Below are 23420 nucleotides of genomic sequence, written 5' to 3'. Positions count from 1 at the left end.
TGAATATTTGAAAAAAAAAAACAAAAACAAACCTCACACCTAGATGAAAACAAATAATCTGAAACTAGTTGCTAATATGTTACAAAACAAAAACTTTTAGCTACCCCATTAGAATTATTCTCTAACAAGAGAACCAGAGGCAAAGAAAATTGCTAACGTTGCAAAGAATCATGAATTTAGGTTAAATATGGGGATGAGTGGCTTGAAGGAGAAGGTTGCTCAATTTGGGATTAGATATTGTGAAATCTTTCTATGGACATCTCTAGACATAGGCTGGATTATAAACTGTATATCCTGCTGTGAACAAGGGAGCAGACAAGATTACTCAAGATCCTGTCGCCTGGTGATCTTTGGAAATGAAAGCCTAATTAACAGGCTCCCTAGAGGCAGGTCAAAGGCGTTCTTTTATCCCTACTGCCCTTAATCCCAGTTCCTTGATGCCTTATTCCACCCCCTTTCATTCAGCGTACTCTAAAACTGAATACACATTGTGCAAGTTTCCACCTCTGCTTCTTTTACTGTAAGAGCATTAGACTACTGGAATTAAGAATTTTAAATCCCTCATCTCTAAACTGATGATATTTATTTTTTTCAAGTGTTTTGGAATAAAGTTTAACACTAAAAACTTTCTAAACTTTTCAATTGCACAACAAAATTTTTAATGTTAGACTCTGTAAATACTACGAAGTCTTTCAAATATCTTTTACCAAAGTTATCTGATAAGTAATACTTTGTCAAAGTTCAATTTGGATTGATCTCTAATTTCAAAGATTGTGTTGCATGCGATTGCTTACTTAGTTAAATTCCTGTTAGAATCATATTGACAGTGTTTCCCTTCTTTGAAACAGTTTTAGGATGAGCGTCTCTACCGTAGTACACAGGGAATAGCAACTGATTTACGAGTTTTAAAACCTGACAGAAGTATTTTGCAGATTTAAAGTAATTAATATCATTCCCTTGATGGTAAATGAGGCATAAAAGTTTTTTCTTGTTTTATGTCCTCTTCCTCGCATGAAAAATTAGTTATGATAACTAATTTATGTTAAATTAGCGATGTTAACTAACTAATGAGGGTTGAAGAAGCTAACCCTCATTAGATAACGACTCCAATTGTTATCTGAAATACTGTAGCTAGCCTCACGCAGGTTCGCAGTCATCCGCTCAGGGTCCTCTGCGGAACCCTGTAGCTGCACCTGATTGGTGCACGTGCTTGTCAGTCACATAGAGGGGGCGGGTGCTCAAAGCCCCGCTCTAAAAGAGACGCAGTGCTTTTACATCATCGCGCAGCGACCAAAGCAGGGGAGGGTGGGGTGGGTTGTGAGGGCTCTTCGGTGCTGGCGGGGGCGGCCTACGAAAGTGTCATGGCTACTGCCGCTGAGCTTAGTCGCCCGACCATCGGTGACAGGAGCCTAGAGCGGAGCTGCAGCCCCAGCCTCTCACAAGAGGTGGTCTGCGCAGTCTTTCGCTCCTTGCATACCCTGGCTGGACAAGTGAGTGGTGGTCTGTGGGAGTAGGGGTCTGGGAACCGTCTAGCCCCTCCCCCCTTTTTTCCTCGAGCGGAGGCAGGGGGCAGCGGAGGCCTGCCGGGTGTGGGACCCGGCGCGAGTAGCCGAGGCCGGGGGAGGAGCCCGGGCCCAGCCGTCTGCGGTCTGAGTGAGGATGGCCGCGCGGGTTAGTTCACGGCCGGTTGCAGGCTAGATTTCCTTGCAACTGTTCCCCCCAAGAGTGAGTGAGGCTAGTGTAAGTGAAAACCCGGCTCGGAGATGAACAGGCTTGGAGAGAATGGATGCGGAGAAGCTTCTCTGAGGGTTTGGGAGGCGTCTGGCGCTCAGGCTCCTTTTACTTCCAGTTCATTCATTATAGAAATTGATAGGTTAGAACGGCCTGCGATTTCTGGAAAAGCTCGCTCTCCGCCTTTTTTGGGTGATTTCCTCTTATGAGTCATTTGCTTTTGTTTATTTCTTTTTTCCTTCTGGCCGTTGCTTGCATCTCTTCCCCTTTAAAACGGGGAGGAAGAGAAAAGGAATTAATCTAAACTACTCATAGCGTAAAGTTGGCTGAGTTATCCATGGTCGATACTGCTTGTATCACAACTGTTGTTTAATAATTTAGCTATTAACTAGTTTAACTGGCTGATAAATAGCTTTTGTAGAAATGTCATAATAAAATCGGGTTTAAATAAAGGTACTCCTTACACTCAAGTCACTATTTAGTTTCATGATGTAAAGTGCAAAGCAAATTTTAAATGAGAAACAACTTGAAAATGTTTGTCTGCTTTTAAAAAACAGATTTTTTTAATCTCAGGCGGAATTAGGCATTTATGTTGAAGATAATGGTAACTTACTTTATGAAAATAGAGCGTTTGATTTGTGAAAATTATTTTTAAAAGCCTTGGGTGAATGGAGAATCAGTCTCTTAAAACGTTATTTAAATATTTTTTAAAATCCTAATATTTGTTCTAACTTAAAAAGAGCATTACTCTAAGTTAAACATTCAGTTTAGTTTAATGGAACGATTATTAATAGAGTCGGCTAAAAGTTTTAAACTCACTTGTTTGTCAAGGACTTAAACTTTTTTTTTTAAGACTTGGGGACATATTATTTCAGTCTCAAGACTCAAGACCTGTAAATGGTTTAAAAGTTTGAGAACTTTCTATGGCGTGGACATTGGAACTTTAAGGTTTTTTTTTAATATCCTAATATCAAGATGAAAAAAGTTTATACTCATCTATAGTTTACGCAAGTTTTTTCCCCCCACTGATGAGATACTTTTTAAAAATAACATTAAGAAATAATTTAAACATTTCTTTTTGAAATAGTTTGTATACTGAATTTTTAAAACTCATTTAAAATTTTTAAACATTCAGATATTCTGTAGGTAAAAGTAGAGATGTGATTAAAATTTACTTATGTCACCTGTCAAAAATGTTTAGAGTAAATATTTGGTGAGTTTTCATGACAGAGTGAAAAGACCATTTATACAAGTGTCAAAAAATAAGATCATCTCATCAATTAAATGCTAGCCAACTTGGTAATACTCTCTGTATTTCGAGATGTATTGTTTAAAGAATTAAAGCCCGAGTACTATACTTATAAAATTGCCCTTGGTGGAAATCACTATTTCCATTCAAAACAAGTTTAAGGAATTTTTTAAAAGGTATGTTGTAAAATGCCTACTTCATTCTGTATAGTATCGTGTTATTAGCTCTTCTCGATAGGAAACATAAAGTTGAATCTTTAAAAAGTATTTTTTATCTCAGATTTCCAATTTTGTAATTTTAACTTTATTGCTTACCTCTGGTTGGTCCATTTTACCAAGCTGAAGAAATATTTATTGTTAGCTTGGATTTTCATATTAATTTAATAAAGTTTTTTACTGAAATACATATTTTAAATAGGCCATATTAATGGCAGACTAATACATTTTTGAGTGAATGGTTTACAAGTTCTACAGTGTAAAAATAAATAGAATTCATATTACTAACAGGGAATTTGTTGAATAATAGTTGGATGTATTGGGATAGTTTTAAAGTTAATTTGTGACATTATTATGTGATTTTCTTAAAAGACCAAATATCTTTAACTGCACTTGAGAGCTTACATAATTCTGCTGAATTGAAATGAGAATATGATCCAAACATTAAATTTAATTTCTATAAGTTATTATTTTCTCTAGAAAATTTGATGCTTTGCTTTGGTTGAGGATTTGCCTGCATTATCCCCAAACTGTATTCATAACTTTGTTATAATAGACTCTAGATCCCTTGAGAACTGTAACAGTATGGTAATAGTTTACTTCCATGCATAAGTTGTTGTCTAAGGAAATCTTTATAGGCATTAAATAAAGTAAATTAAGATTAATGTGGTTATCTTAATATAAAACCTTAGTTAAAATAATGTAAACCAGTTTTTGCCAGTGCAGCCTACACAAAACTTATTTGTTTACACTTGTCTAATATGGACTTTAAATATTTCTGGTCAAAGGGTGGTAAACTTCTGTCATATAGCGTTCATTCATATAGTGCCTTTTTTGGGAACTTTGGATCTTTTCGGTTCTATGTACATTGGTTTATCTTTTTGTTTTATTACAATCATAATTTATAAGATCTGTATTTGAACTAATGTAACACTTGTCTTTATTTTGTAGAAAACATGACTAATTTTAAATAAATGATTTTTGAAAAAATAATAACTTGATTCTGCGATGTAGTATATCCTTATAAACACGTGTCCCTAGAAAAGTTTACGGTGATTCACTTTTATTCACTCGAAAGACTAGAGATGGAGGCTTTCCCTCTAAAATCTTCACTCATTTTGATATTAATTTTATATTCAGGTTCTTGGTAGTTTCTGTATATACTATTATTGTAATAGGTCATGGATAGCCAATTTATAAGAAATTTTCATACAATGAGCCCTCATACTTTACTAGAAGATACTGTTTAGCAGTAAGTCTGGCCTTTCCATCCAGTCTCTGGCCATTTATTTCACTATTGTGGAAAAGTATTTGTTTTTCAATTTCAGATTTCCGCAGCTAAATAATAGTTTAATTTTTATTTGAAGTAGATAAACACATTGCTGTGTATCACTAGACTTTATAATATGTATGAATATAAATGTATGAATTGATTTTAAAATTGGTTAAAATTGAAAACAATAAAAATGTGATTCAGAAGACATCAGAGGAATGATATGTTTCAGTTATGTATTTATGTGCATATTTAACAAAAAGAAATGTGTATATCAGAACTTTTATAAAGGTACCTGCCCCCTCTGTTTAATTCTCTGAGCTAGAAGCAGTAGGATTCTGAGTAGGACAAGACTATTTTGACCCCTATCCAAAGTTTTTTAGACAATGAATTATCGAAAAAGATGGTCCCATTACACAGACCCAAGAACAGAATTAGAGTGAGGTGTCATTCTATTTTTTTGTGAAAATTTCACATTTTTTGGCTTTTTAAAGTGGTAACTAGGTGTAGAGCATTTTTATGTCTGATTGAAAACTTGAAAACTTTGAGCTAAATGGTGTGTTATTCTATAGAAATCTTATTTTTGGACAATCCCATTTGTACAGCTTAATCTTGTAATTTTTTGTGATGTTGCTGGTTTGCCCCTTTGAAGCTTAACATCAGAGATGATGTGGTGAAAATTACAATCGATTGGAACAAGCTCCAGAGCCTCTCGGCATTCCAGCCTGCTTTGCTCTTTAGTGCACTTGAACAACACGTTTTATATTTACAGGTAAATTTCGTGTTAAAAATGTTAACTCGATATTGAGACTAGAAATTAATTGTAGTTAAATTGTAAGCTGTAGTATTTGTTAGTTCTATCTTAACACTGTATTAATAGTGGTATTAATAAAAGGTTACTTCGGCCAGATTGGATCCAAATCTGTTAATTTACATAGTGATCAGGACAATTACAGGAATATAGCCCAATAGGCTGATGTGGATGTGAAGATTGAAAATGCAGTTCTATTCAATTCTAGACTTGCACTGAAAATTCAATACAGTTGCATCTATGGTAGGTTATAATTAAGCAATAAGACACGGCAGGTGTGTGTCATGCTATGATAATGATTCCATGCCTTGGGTGAGTTTGGAGGCTCATGGAGTGCTTTCAGTGGTTCAAGAAGTGGCATTATCCCAGCTTGACACATCCTGGAGTGTCTATTGCAATTAAACAGTTTCAGCATAGTTTTTAAAAAGAAAGTAATTTCTGTGACATTAATGTCTCATATTAGTAAGTAGCCAGTCACTATTTTATCGTCTTTTTCTTGAGTTTGAAATAATTCATCCTTTATATTAAGTCAACACTGAATTGTTAATTTATAATAGTATTGTTATATTTTTTAGTATTTCAGTTCAATAACAGTATTATGACCTTGCTAGTTTCCAATTGAACATCTTTGCAGTTACAATTGATGGAAGTTTGCAGTTTATCTCTAATCAAAGTATAAAATATGAAGTGTCGAAAAGTTTACTTCTATTAAGATGTTACAAGGATTCAGAAGAGTATTTGGTATAGCAAATAATGGAAGCAAAATTGTCGGTATGAAAAAATAATTGGAACACTGACAAGTGTTGGTATGTTTTGATTAATGGAGTAGACATTTAATTTTCAGTCCTCTATTCAGTGACTTTATGGGAAATTTTAACTCTGTTTCATGTTAAAAGTAGTAGTTAACCCTAGTTTTAAAGGGCAGAAGCAATGAGCTATAGGACTCAATTGAGGCCTAATTGTGGATGGGTCTGGGCGGGGGGAATGGGTAGTATAATTTACATTATACAACAGGGTTTTTTCCCCCTCTAGTATGGTGATAGGCATCTACCTCTTTTCAGCTATGGCTCTTGTTCGTTTTCTTTTTAAAAATTTAATTTCATGACCCAAGAAGATATCTTGCCATGTCAGGAGAAGCTTGAGTGTTCACTCAGCATAACACCTATATATTTCATGTCTATGCTCTCTCATTTACTTCGGCCAACTGCAGTTTCAAGTGGAGAATCTCCAGTGATATAGTGATAATACAGGGCTTTGCTGAGTGAGAGCACTGGCTCTCGTGTTAAGGAGGAAAAATACTAAGCCTTAGTATTCTGAGGAGGCATTTGAATGACATGTTAATTAAGTGGCATTGGTGCCAGAGGCTGAGGCTTTGATTTGGCACAAAATAAAAGATGAGTGACAGAATGATTCCCTCAAAGAAAATTTTAAATTTCCTCAGGTTTTCTTTTTCTTTCCTTTTTTTTTTTTTTTTTAAACAGATTTATAGCAAATGATATTGGTCACAATAGCAGAGGACAGCACAAACACTTACATGTGCTCAGATCTATGTATGATGTGCCAACCTTTTAAATTTAGTTAATTGATATTGAATATTGCCTTTACTTAGCAGAAATTTATATAAATATGGTAAATATGTGATTAATTTTGATCAGTTTGAACCTCAGCAGATGGAATTGTGTTCTCAGCCTTTTTTAGCAAAACTTCAGCCTCTGATTAAAGAGGAGAATACAACTGTTGTTGAAGAAATAGGAAAAACAGAAACAGGGAACAAGAATGAAGTAAATGCCAAATTTCCCATTGGAGACCTACAGGAGGAAGAAAAGCACAAAGATTGTGATTTGGGAGATGTGAAAAAGACACAGATCCATTTTGATCCAGAAGTAGTTCAAATAAAGGCTGGAAAAGCAGAAGTAAGAAGTTGGGTTTTGGGGGGTGGGTGGAGTATTTTTTTTAATCTTACTGTGTTTGAATTAAGACACACATGCTTATTGTTTGTAGATTGACAGACGAATATCTGCATTTATTGAAAGAAAGCAAGCTGAAATCAATGAAAACAACGTCAGGGAATTTTGCAATGTTATTGATTGTAATCAAGGTAACTACCTAGAAGAAGTTAATTTTTGTAGGATTTTAATGATCTTTCATTTGTTTTTTAAAATGAATAACATTAAGAACACAGTTTTTAATTATTTCACAGGTTTATCTGGAAACTAAGACAGCAGTATTTCCTTCTGTTTAATAATACAAAACGGTTTTCATCTTGGTTATCCAAAAATCAAATAAATGCTAACGTAAAAAGGCAAATGTTTACCACAGGTGTAAAGATTGTTTTAAAGTTCCTTCAGGAAATGAAGATAAAGCGTGGGTGGTAGGGTGTCTCAGTCTCACTAGTAAGAAGGTCTAAGCTATATAAATTTCAAGTCTCTAAAGGTATTTATGAAATTATGATATTAATACATGAAGTGAACTTAGTAAAGTTAATACTCCTCAAGAGGGAGCAGTTTTCTCACTACTCCTTAGCTGTTTGAAATGTTTTATGTCACGATAAAACCAATTTGTCAACAAGACTATGGTGTCTTATGCTTTTTTCCTTTCTCTCATAGTGCATACATTTGCTGTTTTTCATCAGATTCTCCTTTCCTCTCCACATGATTTTATAGTATATTTACAGATCTGCAGGTATGCTGCAGAATACAAAATTGCAAAGCACTAGCATAGATCACAGTCAGGCATCATAGTAATAATCAGAACAAGTAGTTCTTAGAAAAAATTATGGAGAAGAGTTCCTAATTGGAATGAACATTTTTCTTGTTGCCTCTAATATCTTGTGGCTGATTATTATGAACACAATTTTCAGATGAACCTAGAATTGACTCGTATCACACTGGTACACTGATTCTCTTAATAATGAAATAATACAGGCTCAAGGTGGGTCCTAAATGCAGCCTTTTCTACTATTAACATTATACATACGTATCTCTAGATTTGGTATATTTTACTGTTAGCTTTTCAGAACAGGTTCAGCAGTGGCAAAATCTCAGGTACTACAATCCAACTGCAAGCTACCCATGAGAAAGCGTTTGTTGAAGGAGCAAGCACATGTATCACTAATGTTATTCCTCTGTTCTCCCTGCTAACTCTATTATTATAAACCACCAGGGGATAGAAATTGACAAGAATTGAAATGCTCAGCAGGATTCCTTAGCCCATTCAATCCCTTGCTGGCTCCAAACAGTGTTGGGAAGAATTGCTGTGGAGAGTGACTAGCACTTACACATTCACTATCTTCACACCATGCTGAATTTTTCTCTAATGGGTCAGTTAATCTATATATTTGGAATTTAGTTCTGGAATGGATGATAGCTTCTTTTTTTAACCCTTAGCCCCATGAAATGGTAGAAAGAGAATGGAGAGGTGATGGCCATTTAAACATATTTTCAGGTGTTTCAAAAAGAAAAGAAAAAGAAAATGACTCTAGTATCTATATATAAAAGATAAGTGGGTTTGGAATTTTATTCACAGTTGATGTGTCAGCAGAACTATCTTAAGGAAACTTAGACTGAAAAAATTCAGATGTATTGTAACGTGTTAGTGTGTTCCTTTTAATACCTCTCAATTGACCGAATTATAAACAATGGGTTTTTTAAAAAAATCAAATTCCCTAGGGAAAAAAAGAATTTTCCTTCATTATCTTTTACCATCCATTTTTATTACAAAATAATTAAGGGGAGTCTTAGGAAATTTACTGCAATGCATGGTTTTACTTAATGTCATTTTAAAGATTATTTTATAATATTTGAATTGTTTATATATTATGTTAATATCATTCCAACTTTCTCCCTTGGTTTATGATTTATTTGTTGATATATAACTTGAAAGAAACTATACTTTTCAGCTTAGAAAAAATTTGGAACGAAATTTCACATGGTATCATTTTTAAAATTGCGTTTTTTGAAAGGGGCAGTCTGGAAAGAGATAGATAGCTTTTGTGATCAGGGATTTTTTTTAGATGAGCACTGGAAATCTAGGAAAAGTATAAAAGTATGTGTTGTAGGTTTCAAGGTCTTTTTTGTGTGGCGTTCTGAAATAAAAATGTGTTAAAGGCATAATACTTTATATTACATGTTCACTAATATGATCAGTAATATCAAAAATGCTGTATTTTTTAAAAAGATATTTTAGTAAAAATACTGAGTTTTGTTTATTTCTATGTCTCTTTAGCTTAGAAATTTTAACTCTCTATAATATATAAATTATTTTCTCCAAAGGCCCAGATGGTTTTTAGGGATATTGGTATTCATTAAAAATTAAATTATGCCACCAAATGTTGAGGACTTTTCTATATATAAATCTGGAAATAGGTAACATTAGATATAAGTTTTAGAGAGTAAAGATCACTAAATTTTATCCTGTGCATGATAGTAATTTAATTACTGTTATTTAAAATGATATTCTCTGATTATGAGTAATATGTTAATATGCATTACTGAAGGGTTATCAAAATATCATACATTTGAAGTTAAGAATATATTTAAACTTATACTCATCTGTATTCTCCTTAGAAAATAGTTGTGCGAGAACTGATGCCATTTTTACTCCTTACCCTGGGTTTAAAAGTCATGTAAAAGGTAAGTATCCATTATATAATATCTTCATCACTGTCAGAAACTTATTCTAGATTATAAGCAAAATGGAATAGAAATCACTTTCCTATCTAAATTTTATTTATTTTAAAACAAATCAAAAACTCTTGCCTTTCTTTGTACTTGGGTTTTTGGTTATGAAAAGAACATCAAATACTGTTAAGGAGAGAGACTTTCTGATTTTTGAAATGTAAATTTAATAGGCTCAAAAGTTTCTTAATTTAGTTTCTAGAGTTGTGAATACGTATGGACCACAGACTAGACCTGAAGGAATTCAAGGGTCAGGTCATAAACCTAACAGCATGCTCCGCGATTGTGGTAATCAGGCTGTAGAAGAACGACTACAAAACATTGAGGCTCACTTGCGATTGCAGACAGGTAAGCAGAGTGCTGGGCAGTGTCCTGTAATGTATCTTTGCAAGTGGTTAAAGAAATTCCGATTCACTTAGTCAGCAGGTTTTCATTGAGCAGCTGTCATGTACGAAAAACATTATTCTGATTGGTACAAAAATGAAGAAAGCATAGTCCCTGCTTTCAAGGAATTTACAGTTCATGTGTTTACGCCCTTCTTCCTCCTCTTACACTTCTCAACAATATCCTGACTCTCTCAGTTTATTAAAGTCATAGCTGAAAACTAATGTAGTTTTTTTCCTGCCATTAATTTCATAACCATGACCATCTCTCACTCGTATCCCCCACTGTGCTGGTAAAAAGTATTAATAAGTGTAACCCTGGCTCTTTAAGATCTTCCAGTGAGGATAAGCATATAAATAAATAAGTGCCATTGGGGACTAACATTTATTAAGTGACTGACTAAATCCTAAGTGCCAGTCACTCTGAAAGTATTATACATATATCAACTCACTATTTAATAGCACCCTTGTGAGATGTTGGTGCTGTAATCATTGTCAGATAAAGGAACTGAAGTTTTCAGAGCAGCATGCCCAAGGTAGTAAGTGGCAACTAGAAATCAAACTTAGATCTTAACTGGCTGCAAAGCCTCAGTCTCCCTCCTGATTTAGTAACCAGATCCTGTTGATTCTATCTTCTAAATATCTGCAAAAAGCACAGAGGCATAAAATATGGTTCAGGGAATTTCTGAGTCCAGTCTATCTGGTGTATGTGTGGATGAAGGGAGAAGATGATAAGAGAACGAGTAAATCTTTGAGGATAGTAAGAGATTAGCATTAAAATTAACTCCCTTTCTCAGAACTAGATGCATGTACAATACAAACTGTATAACAGGATTGACTGGTTTATTAAATCTAATAGTGTCAAGTAGTTAATTTTGAAAAGTATCTGTTGAATGCCTACTACACACCAAGCACTGTTTTAGACAGGAGGGACACTGAGATGTAGTCACAGTTTCTGGCGTCAAGGACTTTATAATCTGTTTGGGAGAAAGATTAATAGCAAAGGGGGATGTTAAAGGGGCTGTGAGGGAAGGGTATGGTGGGGCACAAGGAGCCTCCATGTGAAGAGATTCAGGCAGTGCTTTGTTGACCCAGTGAAGCTTGAAATGGTTCTTGAAAGGTAGGGAGGTGAGGCAGAGGATGTTCTAGGTAAAGGGAGCAGCAAGAGCTAAGTCAGGTGAGTAAGTTATTCATTTTACTTTATTCGAAAGCAAGAACAACCAAGATCCTAAACTTTAAAAATTCTCCAAAAAATCCCCCCATATTTCTAGAGTTTTTATATTTAACAAGTTGATACTTTTGATATGAAAATTTATCCATATTCTTTAATTGCATAACGATTGTTTAATCATGTATTTGTTCATTCAGTAAATATTGAGCACCTGTTCAGTCTATGCACTGATGCTTCCTAGGTTTGTGTAGTGTACAACCTGCACAGCCATATCCAATGAACAAAACATAAAATTCTGCCCTCTAAGAGCTTACATTAGAGTGGAGAAACAGGCAGTAAATAAGCAAAATACACAGAATGTCAGGGGGTAGTAATGGTTTGGAGAAAAATAAGGGAAAAAAGATAGGGAGGGAGTGCTAGGTAGGGGGAAGTGGTAGTACTGGTATTTTTTAAAGTGTGGTCAGAGAAGGCCTTACCGATATGGTAACTTTTGAGCCAAGACCTGAAGTTGGCAAGTGCAAGCCTTGTGAATACAGAGGTAGAGAGAATCACAAGTGCTAAAGTTGTAAGAGTACTTGGCCTAGTTGAATAACAGAAAAATGGCTGAAATGGTATGAATGTGGGGAGAATATCCAAATTGTATAGGATCTTGTAGACTATTGTAAAGGCTTTGGTTTTTAATCTGAGTGAAATGTGAAGGTGTTGGAAGGTTTTGAGCAGAGAACTAACACTATCTGAATTGCATTTCAAAAGGGTTGCTGGCAGCTGTGTTGCGAACAGACTTTATGTGTGCAAGGCAGAAACAAGAAGACCAGTTTGGAGGTTGTGATAATCCAGGGAGAGGTGATGGTGGTCTAGACCAGAATGTTTACATTGGAGGTGCTAAGAAATGGAAGGATTTGGGATATAATCATAATCTTGAAATTTGAGTAACCTTAATTTTACCATACCCCTGCCTAGAAAGTTTGTTAGTTAAGAATTATGGTATTTTAAAGGAACCTGCGTACTGTTCTCCATAGTGGCTGTATCAGTCTACATTCCCACCAACAGTGCAAGAGGGTTCCCTTTTCTCCACACCCTCTCCAGCATTTATTGTTTGTAGATTTTTTGGTGATGGCCATTCTGACCGGTGTGAGGTGATACCTCATTGCAGTTTTAATTTGCATTTCTCTAAAGATTAGTGATGTTGAGCATCCTTTCTACCATATGACCCAGCAATCCCACTACTGGGCATAAACCCTGAGAAAACCATAATTCAAAAAGAGACATGTACCACAATGTTCATGGCAGCACTATTTACAATAGCCAGGACATGGAAGCAACCTAAGTGTTCATCGACAGATGAATGGATAAAGAAAATGTGGCACATATATACAATGGAATATTAGCCATAAAAAGAAATGAAATTGAGTTATTTGTAGTGAGGTAGATGGACCTAGAGTCTGTCATACAGAGTGAAGTAAGTCAGAAAGAGAAATACAAATACCGTATGCTAACACATATATACGGAATCTAAAAAAAAAAACGGTTCTGATGAATCTAGGGGCAGGACAGGAATAAAGACGCAGACATAGAGAATGGACTTGAGGACACGGGGAGGGGGAAGGGTAAGCTGGGACGAAGTGAGAGAGTGGCATGGACTTATATACACTACCAAATGTGAAATAGATAGCTAGTGGGAAGCAGCCACAGAGCACAGGGAGATCAGCTCGGTACTTTGTGTCCACCTGGAGGGGTGGGCTAGGGAGGGTGGGAGGGAGACGCAAGAGGGAGGAGATATGGGGATATATGTATACGTATAGCTGATTCATTTTGTTATACAGCAGGAACTAACACAACATTTTAAAGCAGTTATACTCCAATAAAGATGTTAAAAAAAATTATGGTAAAGCTCCTTTTAAATGGTCTTCTGGGTTAAAGGAGAAAATATGGCATGTAAGGAGAAGTATAAATTGAAGAAAATGATATGACATATTACAACCACTGAATTGAATTGTCAGTTGTCACTATGCATTTTCCTCCTCCTAAACAACTGTCAGAGTCTGTCAGAGATACAAGTTGTTCTATACAGGAACTATTCAATGTCTTGTAAAATGAATTTAACATAAAACAAAATGCCTAGCAACATAGGAAGCATAAATGGGGCTTGGGGAGAAGTGTAGTATAATAATATATCCCATAGAGTATATTATGAAAATGTTTGCTAAAGATTTCATTCTGTCTTACTCTTGTTAACTTATTTTCTTAAGTTTAAATAATTCCCATTCTTTTGCATAAGTGTCTTTGAATGGTATTTTAAGAATAAAAATTGTAAGAAGAAAGAATTATCCATAGTATCTCAGAATTTTTTTAAATGTATTTAGGTGGTCCGGTGCCAAGAGACATTTATCAGAGAATTAAAAAACTTGAGGACAGAATCCTTGAATTGGAAGGCATTTCTCCTGAATATTTTCAATCTGTAGTAAGTATAAGTGTCTGTAAGAAATAAATGTTATTTTAGGATTCATTATCACATAATTCACTCATTGATCTGCTGTGTGCAAAACACTGTTTTAATAGTTCAATGATGAATGAACGTCGTTCTGAGTAAAGAATTACCTCGTTCTTTAAAGATTGTGATTTTGAATATTGTATTATAGACTCATTTTTTTTAAAGGGTTACTTTTATGGTACATTACCCAAATTCTCAAACTTAAGCCATTTTTGTGGCATAATAAATCAGCCTGAATAGTGGTGAGCCCTGTCACTCTGAACTTGCTATCTTGTAAAACAAAGACTCCCTCTGGAACCTTATTCTCTGTTGTCCCTTCTGTCTCTCTAATCTCTCACTCTCCACAGACTCCTTCCCTCAGCTCATACACGTTTACATTTCTCCCCCATACGAAACAAACACACACCTCAATCTGCCACCCTACCTTTTTCTTTACCCTAACCACTAGACTTTCTGAAAGACTAGTCTATATTTGTTTAATTTCTCAATTCTAGCATTTATTTATTCATTCATTCTTATCCCTTTTACCAAGGACAGTAGAAAACAGTTTGTGCTGATAAGCATCTTCTTTGTCATATCAGCATGTTTCAGACAAGCCATTCTGAGCTCCTTGTGTTAATTTCCTCAGTCTTCTGGGGTGATTGTACATAACAACTGCCTTTTCTGGGGCTTAGTGTTTGTTTGTTTTAAAGCAGTGCCATATTAGAAAGAACTAAAGTAAAAGTGAACAAAATTTACTAAATTTTTAATAAAATTTACTGAAACTCCTGTTTCTGAAATATTATGTAAGATAGCTCAGTTAGCATGGATCATTATAAGTCACTGGTGAAAGTGTGCTTAGAATTATTTTAGGAATAACAGCAATCTTTCCAGTTTCATATTGGTATTAGAGTAAGGTACAAAGGTAGGAATATTTCCAGATGAAGAAGGCAAGTTGAATAACCAAAGTGAGTAGTGAATCTTAAAGCTCAATAATTTAGAGACGTTTAGTGATTTACTTCCCTCAAATATAAAATGATGTCTATTAAAGTACTGAGGGCTGAAGCAAGGATTAAATGAAATAATACCAGTCAAGCACCTAGCCTGCTGTCTAGCACGTTAAAACCTCAGTAAATATTAGCATTTATTTAATTTCAGAAACCATCTATGAAGTAGCTGTATAAACATGGATAAGTCATACAATTACAATATATCTTTAATTTTAGAAGACTTGTTGGTTGTTTTACATAATTAAAAAGGTCTTTCCGCTTTTAGAATTATTCATAGTATCTTCCTAGAAAACTTCATAGAGGTTGTATGCCTTTTCCTACAACAAAATACCATAAGTTTTTCCCATTCAAGCTGCCTTCATTAAGAAATCCCTAGGCAGGTTATTTTTTCTCGTTCAATTTCATACCTTGTTAATATAATTCTTGTTAACAGTAGGACTGATCTTATAAGAGAGTATCGTAGTATTAGATGCCTCAAGTGAGATCTTGCCCCATCATTTATCTTTTCTCTCTGATTCTGATTTTAAAAGCTTAACATACACCTATTACTAAATTTAGTTAACAAAAGAACAAGCCCTTTAAATCATAATCTTATTTTGGGGGATCCATTTTACACAGGATAGAATGTTTAGAATGTTTGATTAAAGAGGTAGAAGTAGATTGTAGAGGACCTTAAATGCTGTCCCCAGAAGTTTAAAGTTTAAATGCTATTGAAATCATTTGAGCAGGGAAGGGACTTGTGCAAGTGATATCTAGAAGATTTATCTATTACTGTTCTGGGAAATATATGAAAAGGGAGAGACTGAAAATAAGGAGACAGTATTATACTAGTTTAGATGTGAACTGAGATCCTGAAACAAGGACATGAGAGTGAGAATAGAAAGGATTAGTGCCATAGACAGTAGGAAAGAAAGGTTGGCAAATATTGATAATTGATTGAATATGGAAAGAGACATGGAGCAAGAATGAGTCCAGTTTCTGGTTGGAAAAATGATACCATCATTGGTAGAAATAAAATCTGGAGAGAGAGATTTTTGGGTGAAATGTGAACTTAGAGTCATAGCAGGCTATGCAGATAGAAATATCGGGTAAGATTTTCAAAATGTAGGACTTACACTTGAGATAGTTGGGAGAGACAGTGTAGAGGTGAGAACATAGAATTGGTAAGAACACTGAGACTTTCAGAGGCCTAAGGTCTGAAACTAACTTCAGGGGCAGGAAGTGTGATAAATGTAAACAGGATTGGCATGGATGTGTTGGGTTGTCATATCTGTAACAAAACTAGTGCTTTAAAAGAATAGTTCCAAATATATTAAACAATCTATATTTGATTAGAAGGATCACTTCTGGATTAGTATCGGAAATGACATACACAAATTAATACTGAGCAACAAGCACAAAACACTGACAATGGTTTAAACATTCAGATTGACTCTGTCCTTAAGGCCTATGAATATGTATGGTACAGACCCAAAGGCAAAGATTTCATACCCACCCTTCCATAACAGATGAATGTGCCATCTCTAGGAGCTGCGCTTCTCGCTCAGAATGGAGCCAGCTCTAGGATTGTCCTTGCGCGTGAGAGGAGATGAACACACACCCTGCAGACGACATAGCACATTATTCACCGCTCTTACCTTCCTCTTGCTGAGAGTACACGCATGGCAATTGCATAGTTTTACGTATCTATTCCTCAGAAGTCTACGGAAAAGACTAGATATGTAGCTTCTAAAGTTAGAAAGTAAGGGAAGATTGAGCCTATTAAATTTCCTAAGGATTGAACTTTTGTTAGAAATTGAATTTATGAAAAGTTTTTAACTGAAATGTGTCTAATCCAGGTTCACATGTAGATGAATTCTAAACACAGTTGGATAGAGATTATCTTGGGTAACCTTGAAGCACAGCATATGAAAAGAAACATTAACAGAGAAAAGATATAAATTGTACTTGGTTCCTAAAAAAACCTAGATTATGTAAAGTTCTTTTCATTTATGAAACAGACATAAAATTCAAAAAAAAGTTAATGTATGTAAAGCACGAATTACAACAAAGTTAGTATTTGTTGCATGTTTTAAGATCTTTACCCATCACATTCAACGTGGAAAAATTTGAATGTGGTAATGTTTTAAAAATTTTAAGGGCATTGCTTAACAGACCATTTAAAAGATACAATTTTATGAGTATTTCCAGAGAATTACTTACTGATTTTAAATTATGACCCTTGAAAACAGTAAGTGTAATGTTCTTCACAGGTATATTTCCACAGCACTTTGTTCATTTTATAGCACTTATGACTTATATGTTTACACATCTATTTTTCACACTATGTTTTCAGCCTCTGAAGGGCAGGAACTGTGTCTTGTTCATCTTTGAACACAGAGTGTAGTAGGCATGGAATAAATGTGCGAATGAATGGATAGGACCTGGCTGATAGTTAATTATTGGACTTTTAAAGTATGTTAACTTTGTTCGAAAGCACTGACTAGGTGGAATCTTAACTCTAGTCTGTAATGGTTAAGTCCCGGTTCTAAAGGGAAGCGTGGGAAGAAGGAGCCCTGAAGGCCACGTCAACTTCATGCATGCAGGCCGTTTACACGTGAAGGTCATGGTGGGCCTGTAGCATGAGGTGAACAAGTGGGTCTGGCTGGAAAATTAAATTGCAAACACATTTTGGAGGGCCTTGAAGGTCACATTAACCTGTTTGTAATTCCAGTGTCATTGGGGCACATTTAAGTCTTTGCGAAAGAAACCTAGAATGGGTTTCTGTCTGGTGACATTGTGAAGTTGTGAGTTGGAGAGAGTTCGGAGTCAAAGAAAGTAGTTTAGGAAACATGTCATTGTCCATACCAGGGAGAAATGAAGGTCTGAATCAGGGCAGTGGGACTAGAAGGGAAGAAACATTTAAGGCACTCCATCTGTAACCCTTTGCAATTGGTTACCCTTTAAAACTGATTAGAAGTAAGGAAGGGGGTTGGTCATGAAAAAGGCCTCCTTACCACTGAGTTTTCTTAGAGCATGGGTTTTCTGAACCTCATGTATGTGTTTAATCACCTTCTCTTTGGGACACAGGCATTATAAATGTAGCTATAAATTACCTGCTAACTTAAAATAGTGGGAGAGTAGAGACAATTTTTAATTATCTCTGTCCAGCTGTGCTCTCAAATATTTTCTCTCAGGTACCAAGACTTGTTAAAATTTCTGCCTTTTACATTGAGATTTCCTTGTACCCAAACAGAATAAATGTTAAAGCTGGTCCAGTGTATCCACAACAGATATGTTTCTAAGTGTTCAGCCTGTTGAAATATTCTGATCAGACCTAAAATAAGCCCCCAAAGGCCGCATTGTACTGGTTTTAAGTCATTGAACCACTGATGTCCTTGTTCTGATACTTTTCACTTTGGTTTCATGATATATTAATAATCTGATTGCTCAATGACATGGAAACTGTCCATATTTTACAGATTAAGCTGTTAGGAAAACAAGGGGAAGTATATTTTCATCAGGGTGTAAAAAACCACCTTGTGGGAAGGTAGGCGACTGAGTAGTGACCAAATTAAACATTAAGCCCTTACCTGCCCATAGGCCCCACCACAGGTATCCAGCTCAGTTTGGCACAGGAAGGAGCATGTTTATATAGGCACTTTCTTCCCCATATTTAATAATTCCAACACTTAACTGATTTCCCACTTATTATAAACTACTGATAAGAGGCATACCTCAGTATTCTTTGAAAACAGCTTTTGACACAAAGGAAAATCAGGATTTTTACTTTCTCTTGTAAATCTCAGTGGTCACAAACGTTCAAGAGAAAATTTTGCCACCTATGTTGACAGTTTCTTTGTCAGAGGTACTAATATACTAATTTGCCATTCAAGAGCTTGTGGTTCTGTGAAACTAAGAACAAAGTCTAGAAATAATTCATTAGGTCAGGGTTTAAAAAACACAGCAGTGTGTTGGTGAGAATGTTATCAGCTTCAAGTAATAGAAGTTCATACTCAAACTGGTTCTAACAGTATGGAAATAATCTTATAAAATGTGAAGTTCAGCAGAATGCAGTCTTCTGGGTAAATTGATTTACTGGGCTAAATCATGATTGTCAAAGAACTGAGCTCTTTCCCCTCTCAGCTCTGCTTGGTGTTGGCTCTTTCCCCAGGCAGATGGCAAGATAGCTACAGTGCTTTCTGGTGTCCTAACCAGATAACAGCAGTGTCCAGAAGAACTGCCTCCTTTGAGGGCTTTCTCTTAGAAGTGAGGAAGTTTCTTCCAGAAGTTCTCCCCCTAATCCCCAGCTGACTCTCCTTAATTATTGGCCAGAATTGGGCCCATGCCCATTTTGGTCACTGACAAGACCAGTGGGGTGGAATCAGTATTCCTCTGAGTCACATAGAGGAACAGTAGACAGCTGCTCACTTAGACAACCACAGTGTCCCTTATAGTCAATCAAGGGTGTGTGTGTATGTGTGTGTTTTCACCCCTTTGCCTGGTATTCTAAATTCTGTTTCCCTCTGTCTCTTGCTGCTTCACTTGTTCAATATCCTGGGATAGAAATGTTAAAGAAAGGAAACTTAGTAGGAAATCCACAGAGCACCTCTTTCCACAATCACTCAGCCTCATTAGAAGCTGGGAATTAATGGGAAAGTGTGTGTAGTCAGGGACAAGCATGTTGCTGTGATGTTACTATTATATACTTTTAATACCATCTCTGGAGGGTAACTTCCAAAGTAGAAAAAGGCAGATATTAGTTACAGATAGTGCTAGGTGAGTTTGTGGGCTTTATTTCTGCCAGGGTTCTCCTTATTTTGTTCACTATTCTATAAAGGAAAATTGTTTAGATTTTCTAAGCATTGATTACTTATTATTTTTTTACTTTTAATCTAGAACTTTTCTGGAAAAAGAAGAAAAGTTCAACCACCTCAAGTAAGTTACTACATTTTTATTTTGTTTCTGAAATAGTTTGATTGGTTTTATACCTTTCTTATTAATAAAAGTTTCTACTGTGGTTGTGGACTTGTTTGTGGATTTAAGGACTGAAAAAAAAAAGAGCAACATAAATTAATGTGTTGAATTAGAGAAATAATTTTATTTTAAGCGTGTGGAATGACTCAGATGGGCCAAATAAGTATTAAAATCTATCCAGATGTTAATTGTAGAAGAAAATATCAGTTACAAAATGCTGAAAAATAATAAATGCTCAAGTAATTTAAATCTCATCCCTTCCCTTCTGCCCCAGTTTTTGATTGGGATGTTTGTTTTTTGCTGTTGAGTTGTGAGAGCTGTTTATATATTTTGAATATTAATCCCTTATCAGTCATATCATTTGCAAATATTTTCTCCCATTCAGTAGGTCTTTTCATTTAGTTGATGGTTTCCTTTCCTGTGCAAAAGCTTTTTAAGTTTAATAGAGCCTTATTTATTTTTGCTTTTATTTCCTTTGTTTTAGGAGACAGATCCAAAAAATTATTGCTATGATTTATATCAGAATGTTCCACCTATGTTTTCCTCTAAAGGTTGTATGGTTTCCAGTCTTACATTTAGGTCTTTAATACATTTGGAGTTTATTTTTGTATATGGTGTTAGAGAATGTCCTAATTTCATTCTTTTACATGTATCTGTCCAATTTTCCCAGCACTGCTTATCAAAGAGGCTGTCTTTTCTCCATTGTATAATCTTGCCTCCTTTGTTGTAGATTAATTGACCATAGGTGTGTGGGTTTATTTCTGGGCTTTCTATTCTGTTCCACTGATCTACGTGTCTGTTTTTTGCGCCAGTACTATACTGTTTTGATTACTGTAGCTTTGTAGTACAGTCTGAAGTCATAGAGCCTGATTTCTCCAGCTCTGTTGTTTGGCTGTTCAGTCTTTTGTGGTTTCATACAAATTTTAAGATTATTCGTTTTAGTTCTGTGAAAAATGTCATTGGTATTTTGATAGGGATTGCATTGAATCTGTAGATTGCCTTGTAATATGATCTTTTTAACAATATTAATTCTTTCAATCCATGAACACGGTATGTCTTTCCATCTGTGTTGTTTTCAGTTCCTTTCATCAGTGTCTTATAGTTTTCTTCAGTACAAGTCTTTTACCTCAGGTAGGTTTATTCCTAGGTATTTTCTTCTTTTTGATGGAATTGTTTCCTTAATTTCTTTCTAATAATTCATTGTTAATATGTAGAATTCAACAGATTTATATATATTAGTTTTGTATCCTGCAGCTTTACCAAATTCATTGATTAGCTCTAGTAGTTTTCTGGTGGCATCCATAGGATTTTCTGTGTATAGTGTCACGTCATCTGCAAACAGTGACAATTTTACTTCTTCCTTTCCACTTTGGATTCCTTTTCTTTCTTTTTTTTTTTTTTTTTTTGCTGTGACTAGGAGTTACAATACTATGTTGAATAAAAGTGGTGAGAGTGGACATCCTTTTATCTTAGAGGAAATGCTTTCAGCTTTTCACCATTGAGTATGATGTTAGTTGCAGGCTTGTCATATATGACCTTCATTATGTTGAGGTATGTTCCCTTTATGCCCACTTTCTGGAGAGTTTTTATCATAAATAGATGTTGAATTTTGTCAGAAGGTTTTTCTGCATCTATTGAGATGTTCATATGGTTTTTATTCAGTTTGTTAATGTGTATCACATTGATTGATTTGCAGATATTGACAAATCCTTGCATCTCTAGGATAAATCCCACTTGATCATGGTATATGATCCTTTTAATATATTGTTGAATTTGGTTTGCCAGTATTTTGTTCAGGGTTTTTGTATCTGTGTTCATCAGTGATATTAGCCTGTAATTTTCTTTTTTTGTAGTATCTTTGTCTGGTTTTGGTATCAGGGTGATGATGGCCTTGTAGAATGAGTTCGGAAGCTCTGCAGTTATTTGGAGTAGTTTAAGAAGGATAGGTGTTAATTCTCTAAATGTTTAGTAAAATTCACCTCTGAGGCCATCTTGTCCTGGATTTTTGTTGTTGGGGATTTTTAAAATTACTGATTCAATTTCATTATTGGTAATTGGTCTGTTGATATTGGTATTTTCTATTTCTTCTGGGTTCAGTATTGGGAAATTGTACATTTCTAGGAATTTGTCCATTTTGGCATATAGTTTTTCATAGTAGTCTCTTACGATTCTTTGTATTTCTGTGGTGTTGGCTGTAACTTCTCCTTTTCCATTTCTGATTTTATTGATTGGGCCCTCTTTTCTCTTGATGAGTCTAGCTAAAGGTTTACCTATTTTGTTGATTTTTTTGGTTTGTTTCTGTTTTATTTATTTCTGCTCTGATCTTTATGATTTATTTCCTTCTACTAACTTTGAGTTTTGTTTGTTCTTTTTCTAGTTGCTATAGATGTAAGGTTTAGGTTGTTTATTTGAGGTTTTTGTTGTTTCCTGAGATAACCTTCTATTGCTATAGATTTCCCTCTTAGAACTGATTTTGCTGCATTCCACAGATTTTGGAATGTTGTATTTTTGTTATCATTTGTCGGCAGGTATTTTTTTTTATTTCCTCTTTGATTTCTTCAGTGATCCATTGGTTATTTAGTAGCATATTGTTTTTTTAGTAGCCTCCATGTGTTTGTGTCTTTTGCAGGTGATTTTTTTGTTTGTTTGTTTGGTTGTTGATTTCTCGTCTCATAGTGTTGTGGTTGGAAAAGATACTTGATATGATTTCAATTTTCTTAAATTTACCAAGGCTTGTTTTGTAGCTTAGCTGTGATCTATCCTGGAGACTGTTCATGTGCACTTAAAAAGAATGTGTGTTCTGCTGCTTTCAGAAGGAATGTTCTCTGTATATGAATAAGTTCTTCTGGTCCAATGTGTCATTTAAGGCCAGTGATTCCTTATTGATTTTCTGTCTGGGTGATCTGTCCGTTGATATAAGTGGGGTGTTAAAGTCCCCTACTATTATCGTGTTACTGTCAATTTCTCCCTTTATGTCTGTTAATATTTGCTTTATGTATTTAGGTGCTCCTATGTTGGGGTGCATATGTATTTACAATTGTTACATCATTTTCTTGGATCGATTCCTTGATCATTATGTAATGTCCTTCTTTGTCTCTTGGAACAGTCTTTATTTTAAAGTCTATTTTGTATGATATAAATATTGCTACTCCAGCTTTCTTTTGATTTCCATGTGCATGGACTACCTTTTCCCATCCTTTCAGTTTCAGTCTGTGTGAGTCTTCAGATATGAAGTGAGTCTCTTGTAGGCAGCATATATAGAGGTCTTGCTTTTTATCCATTTAGCCATTGTCATTTGATTGTAGCATTTAGTCCATTTATATTTAAAGTAATTATTGATATGTACTTGTTGACATTTTGTTAATTGTTTTGGGGTTGTTTTTTGTAGGTAATTTTTGTTTGCTTTTTTTTTCTTGTGACTTGATGACTGTCTTTAGTGTTATATTTGGATTTGTCTTTCTTCTCTGTGTATATA

General features: G+C 35.0%; 1 protein-coding gene across 2 annotated transcripts in view; it reads left to right on the top strand.

The window, feature by feature from the left end:
- Positions 1 to 1285: 1285 nt before the first annotated feature.
- MBIP (MAP3K12 binding inhibitory protein 1) overlaps positions 1286 to 23420 on the top strand; it is a 35296-nt gene continuing 13161 nt past the window's right edge. For both annotated transcript variants that reach the window (XM_029239538.1, XM_029239537.1), the window contains exons 1-8: positions 1286 to 1490; positions 5121 to 5240; positions 6968 to 7192; positions 7281 to 7377; positions 9845 to 9910; positions 10151 to 10303; positions 13873 to 13970; positions 19868 to 19906. In XM_029239538.1, the coding sequence (XP_029095371.1) occupies positions 1362 to 1490; positions 5121 to 5240; positions 6968 to 7192; positions 7281 to 7377; positions 9845 to 9910; positions 10151 to 10303; positions 13873 to 13970; positions 19868 to 19906 (927 nt within the window). In that variant the 5' untranslated portion in view covers positions 1286 to 1361. The remainder of the gene's footprint in view (positions 1491 to 5120; positions 5241 to 6967; positions 7193 to 7280; positions 7378 to 9844; positions 9911 to 10150; positions 10304 to 13872; positions 13971 to 19867; positions 19907 to 23420) is intronic.

The sequence above is a fragment of the Monodon monoceros genome, unplaced genomic scaffold (genome assembly GCF_005190385.1).
Source record: "Monodon monoceros isolate NGI ecotype Baffin Bay Population unplaced genomic scaffold, NGI_Narwhal_1 Super_Scaffold_21, whole genome shotgun sequence".
Classification (NCBI taxonomy): domain Eukaryota; kingdom Metazoa; phylum Chordata; class Mammalia; order Artiodactyla; family Monodontidae; genus Monodon; species Monodon monoceros.
This window is presented reverse-complemented; position numbering and strand designations above follow the sequence as displayed.